A 20,879-nucleotide genomic window follows, 5' to 3' on the forward strand; every position below is an offset into this window, starting at 1 on the left:
AAGGAGTCAGGCGGTCCTCACTGTTTACGTTTCGTTCCATCGAAAACCAATCCAAGGCTTATTTGAAGGCATCCAAAATGCAAAAAATCCCCTCTCTCCCTTGGCGCATGCGATATTTTATAACAAATAGATGATTTCTGACATTTCTCGAAATACAGTCATGAATTCAGCTCATATTAGATTTTAAATAAAGGAAGCATGATTTATGGTAATTATAAGTGTAATTTATGGTAATTTAACATAAATTGCCAAAAACTCAATTTATGAATGTCTAAACATCTGTGAAAATCTATGGAAATTTTCGGCGATTTATGGTAATTTTACATGTAAATATGGAAACTTATAAATTACCCAAAATTGAAAATCAAACATTTTAAAAAATTTTCGGAAATTTATGGAAATTTTCGGTCATTCATGGTAATTTAGTAGGTAAATTACCGTAAACTACCTAAAATTCAACTTAAAACATTATAAGTTTCTGGAAATTTATGTAATTTTTGATAATTTATGGTAACTTACCATAAATTACCAAAAATTCAATTTATATATCTCCGGAAATTTCTGGAAATTTGCGACCATTTATGGTAATTTTACAGTTAAATATGGAAACTTATCATAAATTAGTCAAAATTCAATTTAAACATCTATAAATTTCCGGAAATTTTCGGTCATTTATGGTAATTTTGCATCTCCATATGGAAACTTATTATAAATTACCCCAAATCCAATTTTTAAACATTTTTATAAATTACCAGAAATTTTCGGCCATTTATGGTAATTTTACATATAAATTGCCATAAATTACCCAAAATTCCACTTTAAACATTTTTATAAATTTCTAAAAATGTATGATATTTTTGGTAATTTATGGTAATATTACAGGTAATCATAAGTTACCCTAAGTTCAATTTTTAACATTTTTTAGAAATTTATGTAAATTTTCGGTCATTTATGGTAATTTCATAGGTAAATTACAATAAACTACCTAAAATTCAACTTTAAACGTTTTTATAAGTTTCCGGAATTTTTTCGGTAATTTATGGTAACTTACCATAAGTTGCCTAAAATTGAATTAGAAAATGTCTTTAAATTTCCGGAAATTAATTGAAATTTTCGGTCATTTACGGCAATTTTGCAGCTCAATATGAAAACTTATCATAAATTACCCAAAATTCAATCTCAAACATTTTGATAATTTTTCGCAAATTTTCGTTCATTTATGGTCATTTTACATGTAAATTATCATAAATTACCCAAAATTCCACTTTAAACATTTTTTTACAAATTTCCGGAATTTTTTGAAATTTGTTGGTAATTTATGGTAACTTAAGATAAATTACTCAAAATTAAATAAAAAAATGTCTTTAAATTTGCGGCAATGTTCATAAATTTCCGGAAATTTGTGGTAATTTGATCAATCTATTAAATAGATTGATCAAATTATTCTATTTAAAAATATACACTTTTAACCAAAACTTAAATAGGTAAATTTTCGGATAAAAAGATCGTTCAATATACAGTTAAAATTGGATAGTTCAATTTACAGTTAAAAATTGGATAGTTCAATTTATAGTTAAAAAATTAATATTCGACGAAATACATGCATTTCTAACAAAAATGATGGAATATTGAACTAGATTAATTCAATTTTAAGCTAAAAAAACTAGTTTTCCACTAAAAAAGAACGAATTTTCAACAAAATAACTCAATTTTTAACCCTAGAAGAAGTTTCAACCAAAAAAGATCAATTTTGAACCAAATTGTTGAATTTTCTACTAAAAATATACAGTTCTTAAAAAATGGAATAATACAATTTTCAGTTAAGAAGATTAAAATTTAAAAAAAAATAATAAAAGAACTTTCAACAATATAAATAAATTTCCACTCGTGATGAATTTTGAAATAAAATGATAAAACTTCGACTGGAATTATAGAATTTTAAACCAAAAGGGTGAATTTTCAATTAACCCGACTCCGTCCAGCGTAAATCCCCATAATTGTTTTCACACAAAAATTGGATCACTTTTTTTTAAATACACAACAAAGAAAACAAGTTTTTAATTTTATTAATTTGATATAATAATAATTAATCCAAAAAATGTTATCCAAACGAGTTTATTTTTCAAATAAGTAGTTGAATTTTGAACCAAAAAACATGAATTCTCGGCTAATTCTTAACCAAAAAGAGGTATATTTAACAAGAGCTTATTTTTCAACTAAGAAAGATTTTTCAGTCAAGATAATGACAAATTTTCAACTAAAATGGGTCAAAATATCTCAAGTGTGCCACTTTTAAAACGATAGTTCTATTTTCAATCGATGTATACAGTTTTCGATTCATATTTATATCAAAATAACTCCCCTAAAATATTTTTGCAAAAAATTTATGTTTTTAAAAGTTATTAACAATCAAAGTTTTTTTATCATTTTTTTTCAAAAATGGATTACTCGCGAACGGTTCATCGATATTCAATAATTGAGTTATGAAAACTGTTGTTACGAAGTATACTTTCACCTTTTACGCTAAAAATTGTTCGGTAGTAAAAAACATTTTTTTATTGTTTCAATAATCGTTTGTTTTAAACAATTAAAAATAATTAAACTTAAAAATAGACTGTGCTTTGACCTCCAACGCTGGTCGAGCACGTTCGAACGCGATAGTTTAATCTTCAACAAAGTATAGTGAAATTTACGACCAAGAAGATTAATTTTCTACAAAAAAAATATTTTTTAACAAATCGGTTCAAACATTTAACCTAATAGTTTAATTGTAAACCAAAAAAGATGAATTTTCAATTAAAAAATTTAGTAGTCGGTATTTAAATAAAAAATCTCCATTATTTTAAATACCAACTACTAAATTTGGTTAATCAAAAATTCATCTTTTTTCGTTTGAAATTCAAGTACTAGGTTGAATGTTTGAACCGACTTGTTAAAAAAATACTTTTTTGTAGAAAATTAATCTTCTTGGTTGAAAACTTCACTACACTTTGTTTGGACATTAGAAATCAGTTGAATTTAAAATCCTAGCTGCTCCCTTTCGCGAGTTATGCGCATTTTTGTATTTTCACGTAACAACCCGGTAATAAACGTTGAATAGAGAAAAATGAATATTTTCAGATTTCAGCGTAAAACTGAAGATTATTCTATTATTTTGAATGCGCGTTTTTTCCATCTGTCTAAAATGTCATTATAAGAATAAGATATCTCAGATTTCTTTGATGCATTTTTTAAGACGTTTAAATAAATTATTAAAATATAAATAAATATAAATTTGAATATTTTTCGAATTTATAAGTTAGAAAAAGATTTAATAATGAAAAATAGGTTAAATAAATGCTTTCGTTAAATTTTACCAAGCCGATTGAGAGGAATAGGATTTGTACATTTTCTGTTTGGATGATTTTTAGACGGAGGAAAAATCGCGTATTCATAGGAATACAAATTCTTGATTTTTTTAATTCAACGCTTATTACCGGGAACCAACCGTGCCAAATTTGCGTATTCTAGTTTAGGAAATACAATGATTTTCAAAGATTACTTTTTTCCAAATTATTTTGAATACAAGTTTGTATTATTTATTCTGTATTTATAACAATTATTTACCACTTTTAGCCGAACCTAGGGCCAACAACAGGGAAGCAGTGGCTGTATGGCCCCTTTTTTTTCTTTTTAATTTTAAAAAATATTATTTACTTTTGTATTTATTTTTTCTAAGTAATTATAAATTTACTGGTATTCATAAATACAATAACAGAGCTTTTAATAATATTAAAAAAAATCTATTAGTAAATAATGTTCAAAATTATAGGCGAAGCAAAGAAAATTCTATTACTGCTTTTAATAGCTGTGTTGAATATAATTTGTGGTTTATCATTGTGTTACCTTGTAATGTGCCCAGAATTAAAAAAAATCGCGATGTATAGATTCTCCGTTTTGCACTGTCCAATACCCTAAACCACTATTATTTCCTATAAAGGGTAAACTTTAACATGTGTCAGAATGATGCGAATTTTGAGTGTTTCAGAGAATTTGTCGATGCTTTTCAAAGCTTTATTTAATTCATTGATGTGAGGATCAGATGCGAAGCCTCTTCTTTTGTCTAGTCTATTTTGTTTGTAGCTTAATAACAAGAAGAGTAATAAACTTTTAAAAATTCTGATTATTGGAAATAAAAGAGTAACTTCGAAACTATCGATTGGCGTAAGAAAATAAAAATCAATTTTTTCCGCATTTCGATACGGACGGGTTGTGTTTTCTATACGCCACCTGGCGATAGTAAAACTCATTTATGTATATATTTATGTAAAAAGTACCAAAATGATAATTTTAAATCACCGTTTACTTGCATTTTAAATTTTGGTATTCGTTTGACTAATTAAAAAGTGGTGAAGTTAAAAAAAGCGGCATTATTCGGAGAGCGTTCAAATAAAATATATAAAATTTTAATAGAAAAAGCTAAATTATTGGTTGAAATGACTCGTTTCTTATAAACTTTATAACTTCAGATCTAAGATGAAATTTAGTATACTTAATAGATTAGACTATGCGACCACTAAAGCTTTAGTGAGTATAGGTTGTTATGTAAAAATCTAAAAATGCGCATAACTCCCGAAAGGGAGCAGCTAGAATTTTAAATTCAACTGATTTTTAATATCGAAACGATGTAGAAACTTTCTGCGTTAGCAAATTTTGGATCCATTTTACTCAAACTTAGCCGGCCTTCAAGCACACCGTGCTTCATTAGTTAAGCTGAAAATTCATCTTTTTGCTGGAAAAATTAATTTTTTGGTTGATTTTTTTTTTTTATCAAAAACTAATCTTTTCCATGATAATGTGACTATTCCTTTTTTTTAAATTCACATATTCTGATTTAACATTCAACTACTTGATTGAATACTTAACCACTCTCTTGAAAACAATAATTTTGTTTGAAGATTCATTTCTTTAGTTAAAAATTTATTTATGCTTAATTGAAAATTAAACCACCTGGTAGAAAGTTGAACCGCTTGATTGAAAATGCATTTTTTCATCAAAATTTATCATTTCAGTTTAAAATTCGTTTCATATTGTATTTAATATGATACCCACAATAATTTTATTCAAAATAATTGATTACCCAATTGTTTCCCTGTTCTTTGGTTTAATGTTAATCCACTTTATAAAAAAAATTCAAGTTTTTTTAATGATGCTTCATTCTTTTAATTAAATATTCATCTATTTTGTGGAAAAGTTAAATATTCTGATAATAATATTATTTTCTTAATTAATTTTTTTCAGTGAAAACCTAACCATTCAACTTTTGTTTGAAAATCGACTTTTTGAGTTGATAATAGATCTATTCTGTTGAAAATTCATCCTTTTTAGTAGAAAATTAATGTTCTTGGTGGAATATTAATATTTTTGATCAAAAAATTAACTATACCAGGTAGAAAGTTGAACCACTAGATTAGAAATTCATGTCACATTGAAAAGAGATTGTAGAATCTACTGGAACATGTAAGAATTCTTTCAAATGTTCTACATTATTGTTAATAACTTTAAAAAAAAATACTTTTTTGAAAAAATATTTTACGGGAGTTATTTTAATACCAAAACAAATCGAAAACTGTCTAAACTGATTGAAAATAGAGCTATTGATTTAAAAATGGCACACTTGAGATATTTTAACCCAAATGTTAAATCAAATAGTTGAATTTTCAAATAAAAAAAATCAATAAAAAACTAGGATAGTTAAATTTTCAGTTGAAAAACTAATTTCCAACAAAAACAACTAATTTTAAACTAAAAAGTTGAAGCCACTTATATAAAACCTAAATCTTAAAAAAAAGCACGCTCTCAAGAAATCCTTCGGCTTAAAACAAAATCCACTGCCATTTCCCGGGTTTTCCAGAATCATAAAGATAAAAGGGAACATAAAATAAATTAACGAAAAAATCTGAGTGTATTTCAATTCGCTGATAATATCTCCAAATTAATAATTTAGCAATAGGACAATTTCTTCATTTGGCAGAGATCAAATACAATTCTCGTAATTAAATTCAGTCGTAAAAGAAAGAAAATCACGCAGTTGGTTACAAAATAGTTCCTAAAAGAATGCTTTTGGTTTATGCACGTTGAATTAAAAAAAATTCATTCTGGAGAGCCAGCACAGAATCTCGAGTTTTGTTTACATTATAAACGTCATTTATTCATTAACAAATAAAAAAAAAGTCGAATGAAAATGACCCCGCTGATCACACTAGTCTTGTATAAAATTAGCCACAAATAACGTGGCATAAGTGTCCAGCGGGTTTATTGTAAATTGTACTACATGCTCATACTATACCGCATTATTAAGATTTGTATTCAAGACTTCTACAAATATCAAACTGAATCACCACTGACCATTAAAGAGCGAAAGGAAATTGGTATCTCTCAGCAATTTTTCTTCATTCACATAGCAATGCTACTAGAAAATGTCTTCTTCTTCTTCTTCTTCTGAGATTTTTGAGACCACTTTTCCCATCTTCAAGGATCGAGTCCTGATTCACAAGAGTTCTATAGACTCTGGCTTTTCGCATTGTGTTAATTAATCACTACCTAAATTAGCACAAGCTCTACTTCTCTCGTGGATACTCAAGTTATAATGATAATAATAATCAGTACTAAATGTACATAAGAGATTTACAAAATCTATGATCTCAGTGCAGTTGAAAAATGCTGACAAGTTCAACAAAAATGGTTTTCCCTTTCTTTGTTTGTTTGTGTTTTGTTTTTGTTTTTTGTACCCAGTTGTATGATGCATTTTTAAATTATGGTACAATCGTCATCGTTCGGGTTTTTGCCGTGAGAGTACAATAATTAGTGATTCAGAGAAGTCTAAGTGCACCCTATCTTCTCCGAGTAGTCGGAATCAAATATATTACAAACACACTTTGATTGCGCTACCTGTATTCTGTTATTCTTTCCCATTTATTTAGCAATCATGTCCCTAGGCTGCTATTGGCTACTACATGAACTTTAGTAGAGAGTTGGCGTACGCCATTGGCCTTACGTTGGGATGCGGCTGAAAATAAAATAAGAGGATAATTAATAGTGCTTTTTTCCATCTTGGTTTTTGGAAGGTTGGCTTGTTGGAAAATTTATAAATACTTACTACCGCCTCGTACGATGTAAATTTGGGTTTCATGTCTTTGCCGGTAAGGGTGATGAAGGCACCTTGGTTACCCATTGTATCACTGAAAAAAATGGTTCATTAGCAATTTCATTAGCCTACTTGAAATCTTTTGAAATCTTTGTGAAATCATTGAAATTTGATTTAGTTTATTAACGGCATTCACCTTGATATAGAGATTTTCCGAAAGCAAAGCTTTGTGAAATCTTTGTCAACTCTTTGGCATGTTTTTAAATATTTGTGAAATTATGAAAATATTTTTAAACTATGTGAAATGTTTTCAAATCCTTGAAATCTTTGTGCTATCATTGAAATATTTTTCTGTATTTTGAAATCTTTGTAAAATCATTACGAAATATTTTTAATATCTGAGAAATCTTTTAAATCTTTGTGACGTCTTTTGAAATCTTCGACACTTTTGTGAAATTTTTAAACTCTCTGACATGTTTCGAAATAAATGTGAAATAATTTAAATATTATAAAACTGTAAACACCTTTTAAAAACTTTTGAAATCTTTGCGAAATTATTGAAATTTTTGATTTAGTTTATTAGCGGTATTCACCTTGGTACAGAAATTTGCCGAAAGTAAAGCTTTGTGACATTTTCTGAAATCTTTTGAAATATTTGGCATGTTTAGAAATATTTGTGAAATATTTTTAATGCCTGTAAAATTTTGTTAAATCTTTGTTAAATATTTTTAAATCTTCGACACTTTTGTGAAATCTTTGATATGTTTCGAAATAATTGCGAAATAATTTAAATATTCTAAAATATTGTGAAATCTTTCTGAAACTTTTCAAATCTTTGTGAAATCATTAAAATTTGATTTAGTTTATTAACGGTATTCACCTTGGTACAGAGATTTTCCGAAAGCAGAGCTTTGTGAAATTTTTTGAAATCTTTTTGAACTGTTTAGCATATTTTGAAATATTCGTGAAATCATTGAAATATTTTTACACTATGTGAAATCTTTTCAAATCTTTGAAAACTTTGTGCAATCATTGAAATATTTTGCTGTATTTTGCAATCTTTGTAAAATCTGTACAAAATATTTGTAATGTCTGTGAAATCTTTTAAATCTTTGTGACATCATTTGAAATCTTCGACACTTTTGTGAAATCTTAAAACTCTGACATGTTTTGAAATAATTGTAAAAGAATTTTAATATTCTAAAACTTTCTAAAATCTTTTCAAAACTTTTGAAATCTTTGTGAAATCTTTAGTGAAATCCTTAAAATTTGAATTAGTTTATTAACGGCATTCGCCTTGGTACAGAGACTTGCCAAAAGTAAAGCTTTGTGATATTTTCTGAAATCTTTGTGAAGTATTTGACATGTTTTGAAATATTTGTAAAATTTTTCAAAACTATGTGAAATATTTTTAATTTCTATGAAATTTTTAAAATCTTTGTTAAATATTTTGAAATCTTTGAACTCTTTAATATGTTTCGAAATAATTCCGAAATAATTTAAATATTCTAAAATATTGTGAAATCTTTCTAAAACTTTTCAAATCTTTTAAAATTGTTATGAAATCTTTGTGAACTCCTGGGCATTTTTTGAAATATTTGTGAAATCATTGAAATATTTTTAAACGATGTGAAATAATTTTCATGTCTGTGAAATTTTTCGAATCTATGTGAAATCTTTTGAAATACTCTAAAATTTGTTGAAATCTTTGTAAAAGCTTTGAAATCCATAAAAACTTTGTGCAATTATCGAAATATTTTTCAAATGATTCAAATACTTAAAAAATTTGTGAAAACTTTAAAAACCTTGTAAAATTTGGGCGAAATATTGGAAATATTTTTAAATCTTCTGGAGTCTGAAATCTTTGAATTCTTTCTGAAATCTTTTGCTGGCTTTTGCAGTTACTGTGAAATTTGTTGATACATTTGAAATCTTTCAAATATTCTTGAACTTTGATATCTTTTGCAATCCGTAAAATCTTGCCGAAATCATGGACATTTTTTTTAATCTTTATGAAATCTTTTGCTGGCTTTTGAAATTTTTGTGAAATTTATTAAACAATTTGAAATTTATCAAATATTCTTGAACTGCGATATCTTTTGAAGTCCATAAAATCGTTGTGAAATCATGAACATTTTTTTTTATCTTTTGAAATGTTTGAAATATTTGAAATCTTTTGCTGTTTTTTTAAATCTTTGTGAAATGTTTTAAAATTTTTGTGAAATGTGTTGAAAACTGTGATATTTGTTGAAATTCATAAAACCTTTGTCGAATCTTGAAAATCTTTTGAAATTTGATTAAGTTTATTAACGATATCCACATCGGTACAAAGATTGGTCTGAAGCAAATCTTTGTGAAATCTTCTGAAATCTTAAAAAAATTGAAATCTTTGCAAAATCTTTTCAATCTTCTGAAACATTTTGAATTCTTTTGGAGTGTTAGAAATCTTTGAAATCTTCATGACATCTTGAGGAATATGTGAAATCTTTGTCAAATTATTATTATGAAAACATTGAAATCTTTTCAAATCTTAGTGTAATTTATAAAATTTAAAAATTTTCTGCAATATTTTGAAATCTTTGCAACATATTCGTAATGTTTGTGAAATCTTCGAACTCTGACATATTTTGAAATATTTTTGAAACCAATTAAATATTTTAAAATTTTGTGAAAGCTGTTTAAATATTTGTGAAATCATTCAAATATTTAAAAAATTCGTGCTATCTCTAAAACTCTTTGAAATTTTTGTTATTATTTTAAAATATTTTGGTGTCTTTGAAATCTTTATAAAATCTTATCCTGACTTTTGAAATTTTTGTGAAATTTATTGAAAACTTTGAAATCTATCATATATTTGTTAACTTTGAAATCCATAAAATCTTTCTAAAATCATGGAAATATTTTCAAATTTGATTTGATTAAGGGCATGTGACACAGCTAAATACCTATATTACCGACTTCACTTTATCAGTTCACTGAATGTTTTTTTGAACCTAAGAAACTTTTTTGTAAATAAAATATCGAGCTGAAACTTTGGAAAATGTATTAGAGTACAATAAAGTACGTTTAGGTACTGCATTTTGGTAGGAACTTCACTGAAAATTATTTCATCTTTTTTCTGAACCTCGACAATTTTTAAACATTCGAGCTTTTTTTATACATAAAATATCGGTCTCAAACTTTGAGAAATGCAAGAGCCGAAAGAAAACTACGTTTAAGTACAAAGCTTAATAATAATAAATGTAACAAAAAAATTTCAACTATCAATTCCACCGGCATCAGTCGGTAACGTTGTATACGAAAATACGAACCCTGTAGAGCCTCGTGTGTGGCCGCCAGGGTTTGTATTTTCGTGTACAACGTTACCGGTTGATGCCGATGGAATTGATATTTGAAATTTTTTTTTTACATCTTTTACTATTAAGATTTGTACTTAAACGTAGTTTTCTTTCGGCTCTTGCATTTCTCAAAGTTTGAGACCGATATTTTATGTATAAAAAAAGTTCGAACGTTCAAAAAATGTCGAGGTTCAGAAAAAAGATAAAATAATTTTCAGTGAAGTTCGTACCAAAATGCAGTACCTAAATGTACGTTATTGTACTCTAATACATTTTCCAAAGTTTCAGCTCGATATTTTATTTACAAAAAAAGTTCTTAGGTTCAAAAAAACATTCAGTGAACTGATAAAGTGAGGTCGATAATATAGGTATTTAGTTGTGTCACGCCCTTAAGTTTAATTTATTTATATACATTGTATTTATTTATATATTTTTAAGGTTAAGTTCTTTAAAATTACTAACTTGGCACAAAGATTTTCCTAACGGAAAAAAGTGAAATCTTTAAATATCTTTTGGAATTTTTAAAAATTTTTCGAGATATTTTGAAATCTTTTGAAATTATTAAAATTCTTTATAATCTTTGTGCATTTTAGAAATCTTTGAAATTTTTTGAAACCACTAAATGAAAGGAAACAAAAGTATAGAATTTGTCAACATGAGAAATAGTAGGGGGGAAATGGTATATGATACAGACGGAATACTAGAGGCTTTCAGAGACTATTTAGGAGACAATTCGGAGATGAAGCTATAGGATACCACAACTGCGATGTTGAACACGATGCGATAGAAAACTCAATTGAGAATGTCTGTGTCACTGAGGTTAGGGAAATAATTAAGAACTTGAAAAACGGTAAGGCTACCGGGGTAGAAGGTATTAACGCTGAAATGCTTAAACACGGTGGCGAGTGCATACCACATAGACTGTGCGAATTGATAAATTTATGTTTCGAGATGGGAGACGTCCCAGACGATTGGAAAAAAGCGATTATCGTACCAATATACAAGAGAAAGGGTGATAAAAGCGACTGCAATAATTACAGAGGGATTAGCTTATTAAGCACGGTAAGTAAAATATATTCAAAAATACTTATTCGTAGGGTAATGAAAATAACAGAAGCAAAGATTTGGGAAGTCCAAAGTGGGTTTATGCCAGGAAGGTCATGTACGGATCAAATATTTAGCTTAAGGCAAATAACAGAAAAAAGTTTGAGAATAGGAAAAAAAGTTTTCTGTGCATTTATTGACCTAGAAAAAGCTTTTGACAAGGTAGATAGAAGTAAACTTTGGGAAGTCCTGAAAGAGTATGGAGTCAATTGATGACTCCTACAAGCTATAAAAACAATATATACGGGTAGCAAAGCGAGTGTAAGGGTGAATGGGAAATTGAGTGACTCCTTCGATATTATTCAAAGAGTTAGACAAGGATGCGTTATGTCTTCATGGTTATTTATATGATTTATGGACAAGTGTTTAAGAATGGCTCTTTTCGACGAAGAGGGTGTGGATCTCGAAACAGAAAGGGTGCGTGGGTTAGCGTTCGCAGATGATAAGGTTGTTATGGCAGAGTCTATCGAAAACCTACAAAGAATGTTGAATAAACTAGATGCAAGAATGAAGAGCATGGACCTCAAAATTAATGAAAATAAAACAAAAACTATGGTGATCGAAGGAAAGAGTGAGAAAACACTGTGCAATATTGTATTAAATTATGAGAGAATTGAACAAGTTGTTAAGTTCGTATACCTTGGTAGCTTATTTACTAGGGACGGGAAGATAGATGAGGAATTAGATAGACGCATAAACGAAGGTAAGAAGGTTATTGGTAGAGCAGAAACCCTTATTAGAAGTAAAAATAAATCAAATAAAGCTAAATTGGCAATACATATAACTCAATATTCGTACCGACTTTACTACACCGTAGCGAGACATGGACCTTTCAAGAAAAAGATAAGAGTAAAGTTAATGCAATTGACATGAAATTCGTGCGCATAATATGTGGGAAATCTCTGATGGACAAAGTGAGTAACGAGATTATTCTTCAAGAATTTGGTGCAGAAGAGACGTTGATAGACACATGGGAAAGAAATCGGTTAAGATGGTTCGCGCATGTTGAGAGAATGCCAAATGAACGACTAACGAAACAAGTGTATCAAGGTAAAGTAAATGGCAGCGTGCCCAGAGGTAGACCGCACAAAGAATGGATAGAATGCGTGAATGAGTCCCTAGTTAGAAGAGACATAAGAAGTAGGTATATTAAGCTGGCACAACACTATGAAGGTATAGAGATGTAACCTATTTCATGATTTAGGGCTAATTTGGGCCCGTAGTCCTAAATTTTGGGCTCTTTTATTTAAAAAAAAAAATTGTGTTTGCGCTAGCTTAACATTAAGCTGGCCGAACATTGCTGTAAAACGTGCTAAAAATGATTTCACGGAAAATTCACCTTATACAATAATTTAGGGCTCATTTAGGACTCTGGGAATATGATAATGGAAAATTAAAAAAAAAGTTTAAACAATTCTTGTTTAAATAATTCTAGTAAAAATAAAGTAAACAATTTTCTTCCTTTACCCTATGTTAAGGCTTACTTGGGGCTCCATAAATATGGTATTTGAATTTTACAATAAATTGTTTAAACAATATTTTTTTAAACAAATTTGCCAAAACAAAATATTTACTTTTCTTTTCTCTTGCATAATTTCAGGCTCATTTAAGGCTACTGAAAAATCATCGACCGAAGGTCGCGTGATATTTCCTTTGCCCTTTTTTTTTTGGTTATTTATGGTGTTGTGCCGCCTTAACGTTATAAAAAATAGATGAACAAAAAAATTAAACCCTTTTTTACTCCTCGCATAATTTAGGGCTCATTGAGGACTAATTTGGGCCCGTAGTCCAAAAAATTTGGGCTCTCGTATTTTTTGTAAAAAATAGTGTTTGCAATAGCTTAACAATAAGTTAGTTCAAGATTGCTGTAAAACGTCATGAAAATGATTTTACAAAAAATTCACCTTAAAGAATAGTTTAGGGCTCATTAAGGGCTCTAGGAATATATTAATTAAAAAATTTAAAAAAAAAGTTTAAACAATTTGTATTTAAACAAATTTGCCAAAACAAAATATTTTCTTTTCTTTTGCATAATTTCAGGCTCATTCAAGGCTATTGAGAAATCATCGACCGAAGGTCGCGTGATATTTCCTTTACCCTTTTTTTTTCTATATGGTGTTGTTATAACCTTAACGTTATAAAAAATACATGAAGAAAACAAACCCCTTTTTACTCCTCGAATAATTTAAGGCTCATTTGACGCTTATTTGGGCCCGTGGTACTAAATTTTGGGCTCTTTTATTTTTTGAAAAAAATAGTGTTTGTGCTAGCTTAACGTTAAGCTGGCCGAACATTGCTGTAAAACGTGCTAAAAATGATTTCACCGAAAATTTACATCATACAATAATTTAGGGCTCATTTAGGGCTCTGGGAATATGATAATGGAAAATTAAACAAAATTGTTTACACAATTTTTGTTTAAACAATTCTAGGAAAAATGAAGTAAACAATTTTCTTCCTTTACCCTGTGTTAAGGCTCACTCGGGGCTCCATAAATATGGTATTTGAATTTTACAATAAACTGTTTAAACAATTATTTTTATTTTTCATTATCAAGTTCCCAGAGCCCTAAAGGAACCATAAATTATTGTATAAGGGGAATTTTGCGTGAAATCATTTTTAGCACGTTTTCTTCATGTATTTTTTATAACGTTAAGGTGGCACAACACCATATATAAAAAAAGGGGAAAGGAAATATCGCGCGACTTTCGTTCGCTGATTTTTCAAGGGCCTTAAATGAGTCTGAAATTATGCAGGAGAAAAGAAAAGAAAATATTTTATTTTCGAAAATTTGCCCTAAATTGCCCTAAATTATGCGAGGAGTAAAAATGGGTTTAATTGTTTTCTTTATGTATTTTTTATAACGTTAAGGCGGCACAACACCATGCATAACCAAAAAAAAAAGGGCAAAGGAAATATCGCGCGACCTTCAGTCGATGATTTTTCAGGAGCCTTAAATGAGCCTGAAATTATGCAGGAAAAAAGAAAACATTTTTTGTTGCAAATTTGTTTAAAAAATTATTGTTTAAGCAATTTATTGTAAAATTCAAATACCATATTTATGGAGACCCAAGTGAGCCTTAACATAGGGTAAAGGAAGAAAATTGTTTACTTCATTTTTACTAGAATTGTTTAAACAATTTTTTTTAATTTTCCATTATCATATTTCCAGAGCCCTAAATGAGCCCTAAATTATTGTATGAGGTGAATTTTCCGTGAAATCATTTTTAGCACGTTTTACAGCAATGTTCGGCCAGCTTAACGTTAAGCTAGCGCAAACACTATTTTTTTTTTTTAATAAAAGAGCCAAAAATTTGGAACCAAGGGCCCAAATTAGCCCTAAATTATGAAATAGGTTACATCTCTATACCTTCATAGTGTTGTGCTAGCTTAACATACCTATAAGAAGTCACAGAAACACGAGAGCCTGCATGAAAAAATGCATGGACATAAAAGAAGCTAGAGAAGTATGCCAGGATAGGAAAGTATGGCGGCCAATAGTTAATAAAAAGAGTGTCAGTAGAGTGAATGATGCCTGAAACAAAAGACCTTGGACACTAATAGACCTGCGTGGGGAACCTTACATAACGACTTTGTCAGGATTTGCACTTGGGGTGATTGCTAGAGAAATTGATCAGCAACCTGGGTCGGAGCAGTGTTGCGGAACAAACGTGTTATTTACATAAATAACACGAAAATTCTGGATCAATCTGAGAATTCTCTATCCCTTCCCCACATCACTCCTTTCCCCACCGAGTGAGTCACGCCTACCCCGAACGGGAAATGGCTTAATGGTGTAACTGAAATATTTTTGAGATCATTGAAATCTTTCAAATCTTCTGAAATATTTGAAATTTGATTAGTTTATTCTCGTATTCACCTTGGCAATCTTTTAAAAATGTTGAAATCTTTTCAAATCTTTGAAGTTTGTTAAGTCTTTGAATTTTTCTGAAATATTTTGAAATTCTTGAAATTTTAAAAGACTAAACCCTATTTAAAATTGAAAGCCAGAGAACTCAAAAGCCTTCAAATACTTCAGTTTCTACCTAGTACTTTTTAAAAACTTGAACTTTAAAACCCTTTAAATTTCAAAATAACTTGAAAACGGATTAAAGTTGGAAATAATTTAAGTGAAGAACCTTAAAAACTTACCAATAATTTGGAGCCGAAAATACAGTTATGCATTTTCCGTCGTGTCCGATTTCGTAGCCATCCTGTTTGACTTCGTGACTCCTGACGACGTATTCGAGTTTATTCAGCTCGAGGAATTTGCTCGTCACATCGGGTCCGAACTGCACCCCGACTCCACGTTTACTCGGCGCTCTGCCTGGTTGTGGTTGAGGGTCAGACCATAATAACTCACACATGAGGCCCTCATCCGGAGGTTGCCTGTTCCTGTCAATCTCTCGAATATCTTTCAGAGTCACGTCGTCTCGCGAGAACAGTCCACCGTGCATTACCTATTCAATTACACAATCATCAGTTAGCTTAAGGGTATCTACTCAAATCATGGAAAAAAGTTCCCTGACAATTCCAGGGTTTTTTTTTCAGGTATCTCAACAGGGTGAAGATTCGGAGGACGATTTCAAATTCCCGGTCTAGCTTTTCAATGTTTTCGGTCAAATAAAAAGAACAAATGTACATTTGTCGCACAGCGTAAACACTTATTTTCAAATTTCCAACCAAATAGTTAAATTTCGAACTAGAAAAAAATCAATTTTTAACCAAAAATGGAATCCTACTAAAATGAGGAATCTTCAACTGAAATAATTGATCTTACAACCAAAAAAAAAATAGTTTTTACTAAAAAAGATGAATTGTCGACCAAGATTTTAATAATTAAGGTTTAAGTTAAGAAAATCAATGTTCGACTAAACAAGAAACAGATTTGCAATAAAATAGTTCAATTTTCGGTGAAAAATTCCTTTTCATCCAAAGAAAAAACAAGTTTTTGATCAAATAGGTCATTTTTCAACGAAAGAAGTCAATTGTTAATTAAAATGATGAAGCTTCAATAATAAAATTAAAAAAAAAACATAATTTCCTACAAAAGAGTTTTTTTTTGAAGCAAGTAAATTTATTTCTAACCCTAAAGATGAATCTTCAACTAAAATGATGAATATTTAACTGGAACACTTAAATTTCCAACCGAAAAGAAAGTTTTCAAACAATGATATTATCTTTCAAAGAAAAAATCATTTTCTATTAAAAAAGTCGATTTTTTAAAATATATACGTCCATTTTTAACGAAATCAATGAATTTTCAATTTAAAAAGACAAATTAACATCCAAACTGTTACATTTTGAACTATAAAAGGACAATTTTCCACCAAAAATGGAACGGCTAAATTTTCAGATTAAAAAATTAACCTTTAACCAAAATGATGAATTGTCAAATAAAATGATAAATCTTTAACTGGAATAGTTAAATTTTATACCTGCCGAAAAGATTAATTTTCAAACAATGAGATTAATTTTTTTACAAAACGACGAATTTCCCATAAATTACGTGAATTTTCCAAAAAAAAGACTTCAATATTCAAATGAAAAATAACAAGTTTCAACCAAATAGTTGGATTTTCTAATGGAAAATTAAGGTTCTTAGTTGAAAAATTGGATTTTCAACAAACTGGTAACATTTCCAAGAAGAGATGCATTTTCAATTAAAATTATGAATCTTCAAACCAAAAAAAAAAATAATTTTTTAATGAAAGAACTATTGAAAAACTAACTTGAAGTATTTTCTTTTTTTAAAATTTAGAAAAGTGACCTTTAAAGTCGTGATGAATTCTGGTTTGCAACAATTTAAACCACAAAAATGATTTTTCAACCAAGAAGAATAATTTCTACAAAAAAATATGAATTTTTAGCTAAAAAAGATCATTTTTAACTAAATATTGAATAATTAAATTTTTAGTTAAAAATTGTTTAAAAAAAGAGATGAATTTTTATCTAAAATTAAGGTGTATTTAACTGAAATAATAGAGTTCCTTTTCCGACATGAAAGTGTAAAGTAGTGGGAATTGTTGATGCTGAGTTTTTATGATATTGTGGTGAAATTTGAGGTGAGTGGATAGTGGAAGTGTGTAGAAGGGTGTAGATCTGTGAGATTAATTGACGGATTGTGAGATTGAAAAGGGGAGGTAGATATTTTGGACAATCGAGAGAGATTTGTGTGGAAGTTTGTTTGGAGATTGTGATTTGTGACAGGATTGGTAGTAGCAGGGTTGGGTAGCGACAAAGAAAGGCGAGACAGGTACCAGACAGCGACGGTAGATAGAGGCAGGGAAGCATAGAAGGCGGGAAAGTTTGAATTTGATTCATGGCTAGCGGAGCGAGTATCTCCGCGGAAGAAACAGATTTAGAGCAGGAAGTGTTCAGTATGCCGAAAGAGGAGATCAAGGAAAGGAAGGCAAGGGGGAAATATAAGAAAACTATAAAAAAGGAGAGATTAAGAGCAAAAAGCGTAGGTTCAATAGAAGCATTTATCAAAAGGAAGAGAGGGGAGAGGGAAATCAGTGAAGAGAAGGAAGATATCGGTGCGAGCGTGAAATATCAGAAAATGCTTAGATCGCCGCCGGAAAAGCAGAGTTTGGTAGGGAAGAGTGATAATAGTAAGGGGGCTGAAGGTAGTGGAGATGAAAGTGAAGTTTCGATGAAAGAGGAAAGACTAAAGGAAATTCGAGAAGTCATGATAGAGGTAATGGGGATTTATGAAGAAAAGCAGGAGAAAGGGGGAGAGGAATTAAAGAAGGAAATTAGGCGGAAAATGGCTGAAGTTAAGAAAAAAATAAAAAAATGGGAAGAAATCAGGGAAAAGTTAGAAAAGAGGATGCAGTCATTGGAGCAAAAACTATAAAAGCGGGAAGAAGATAATAATAAAAAGATAGAGGGGATGCGAGGTAGGATGAAGAAACTTGAAAGCTCGAACGGGGATTGTGATGGGGACGAGAGTGGGAATAAGGAGATGGAAAGGCTGAGAAAAATAGAACAAAGAATAGAAAGAAAAGAGAGGGAAGAAAGAAAATTAAACATAGTGCTAAAGGGTATAAGATAAGAGGGGAAGGAGCTGAAGGAAGAGGTGAACGAAGTACTAAAAAGGATTGATGCTAAGGTAGAGATAGGGGAAATGCGAAATGTAGGAAGGGGAGAGCGAAGAGGGGAGATAATGGTACTGGTGAAACTAAAGAAATGGGAACATACGAAGGAGGTGATGACAAAGAAAAGGTTATTATATGGTAGTCCAGAGAGAATAGAGGATGATTTGACATGGGTAGAAAGGAAGATGCAGTATAAATTAAGGAAAATAGCGGAAGAGGAAAGAAAAAAGGCAAAGAGAACATGGGTTAAGTATGGGAGAATAACGATAGATTGAGTATGGTGGGATTGGGATGAAGAAAGGGAACAGATAGTAAGAAATTAGGTGCAGGGAAACTTGAGGAGAAAGGAACGGGAGATAGGAAAATAAGAAATAGTAAGAAGGAAGAAAAGATGAGAAATGAAAGTAGGGAAGAATGGATGATTTGTTACTGGAATATAGCAGGATTGGAGAGAAAGGATAGGGAGTTGATGAGAAATTTGACACAATGGGATGTAATCATAATGATGGAGACGTGGCTAGATGAAAATGGATGGGAAAGAGTAAGGGGAATGTTACCAAGAGGTTACAAATGGCAAGTACAAAATGCAAAGAGGAAGAATAAAAAGGGCAGAGCAATGGGAGGAATGGTGATGGGAGTAAGGAATTAATGTATAACAGGGAAAGATACGAAAGACAGGAAAAAACAAAAAGAAAGATTAATAGTAGAAGAGGCAATGATGGGAGGAGAGAAGCGGAAGGTAGTGGGGATTTATGTGAACGGTGATATGCAGAAGAAAGCAGAGGAGATTAAAGAAATGATTGAAGAAAATAAAGAAGGGATTAGGCTGATAATAGGTGGGGATTTCAATGCGAGAACAGGAGACAGAGGAGGAAGGGGAAGGGGAAAAGAGAGAGGAAGAAAATCCAAAGATAAGGTACTAAATGGTGAGGGAGAAAAGTTGTTGAAGAGCTTGGAGGAGTTGGAATTGTATATCTTAAACGGAAATATAGAAGGGGATGAAAAAGGAGAATATACACGCTCAGGAAGTGAAAGGGAAACGGTAATTGATTATGTGATAGTGGATGATGAGGTAAGAGAGAAGGTTAAGAAATTAGAGGTAGGTGAATATATTGATTCGGATCACTTTCCCTTAATAGTGACAATAGAGGGGCAAAAAAGCAATAGCAACATGAGTAAAAGGGGAGCAAATGTAAAAAGTGTTGGAAAAGGGGATTGGTCAAGGGAAGGAAAAGAACAGGTTAGAGAAAAAATAAGAAATACCAAAATGGAAGAGAGAAATGTGGACGAGGAGATGGGAAAAATGATAGGAGAAATAAAAATAGAATTAGAGTGCACAAACAAAAATGAAGTTCGTAAAGGGGGGAATAGAAGTGGGTGGGATGAGGACTGCAAAGAAAAAAAAAGGACGCCAGAAAGGAATTAAGAAAGTGGAGATAAGAGAAAAGTAATGGGGAAGAATATAGGAAAAAAAAGAAAGAGTATACTGAGTTGTGTTATCAAATGAGAGAGAGGAAGAGAATAAAAGGTTTGAGGAAGAGGCGGAGAAGGCCAGCACGGAAGAAGAGGTATGGAAGGTAGTAAATAGAGAAAGAAAAAGAAGAAAAAGAGTAAACCAAGATATTGAAATGATAGAATGGAAGAAATATTTTTGGACTTGCTAGGAGGAGTAGAGAGAAAAGTTATAAAGGGAGGAAAATATGGTAGAGAAAGAGATGAGGACGAGGAGATTTCAAGGGAAGAAAGAGTTAAGGTTTTAGGAATAATGAAGGATGGAAAGGCACCTGGTATAGATGAGATTCAAATGAAGTATAGAAATGTGGAGGGAAGGAACTAGAGGAATGGGCATGGATAATGTGTAATAGAGTATGGAGAGGAGAGGGGTGGCCAGAGTTATGAAAAGAACGAGTAGTTATACCAATAGTAAAGAAAGTCAAGGGAGAGGAGGTTAAAGATTATAGGGGGGTGACGTTGATGCCAACACTGTATAAAGTACATATAACTATTTTGTCGGAGAGATTGAAGATAGAACTTGAACAAAAAAAGATCGAGTCACCGAATCAGACTGGGTTTAGAAAAGGAATAGGGGTAATGGACAACATACATGTCCTGAACTATCTAGTAAATAAGAGAATTAAAAGGGAAAAAGGGGCAATATTAGCAATGTTCGTGGACTTAAAGGCGGCGTTTGACTCATTAGACCGAGGCGAA

The 20,879-nt window shown here is 30.5% G+C and overlaps 1 protein-coding gene across 1 annotated transcript in view; it reads right to left on the minus strand.

Moving 5' to 3' along the window:
- Positions 1 to 5,923: 5,923 nt before the first annotated feature.
- Positions 5,924 to 20,879, minus strand: part of LOC117179879 (serine/threonine-protein phosphatase 5) — a 40,085-nt gene continuing 25,129 nt past the window's right edge. Inside the window, exons 6-8 of the mRNA XM_033372054.1 lie at positions 15,721 to 16,028; positions 7,139 to 7,220; positions 5,924 to 7,048 (exon numbers count right to left, since the gene is read on the minus strand). Of these exons, the coding sequence (XP_033227945.1) occupies positions 6,992 to 7,048; positions 7,139 to 7,220; positions 15,721 to 16,028 (447 nt within the window). The 3' untranslated portion in view covers positions 5,924 to 6,991. The remainder of the gene's footprint in view (positions 7,049 to 7,138; positions 7,221 to 15,720; positions 16,029 to 20,879) is intronic.

This window comes from Belonocnema kinseyi, chromosome 9 (assembly GCF_010883055.1).
Source record: "Belonocnema kinseyi isolate 2016_QV_RU_SX_M_011 chromosome 9, B_treatae_v1, whole genome shotgun sequence".
NCBI classification, from domain to species: Eukaryota; Metazoa; Arthropoda; class Insecta; order Hymenoptera; family Cynipidae; genus Belonocnema; species Belonocnema kinseyi.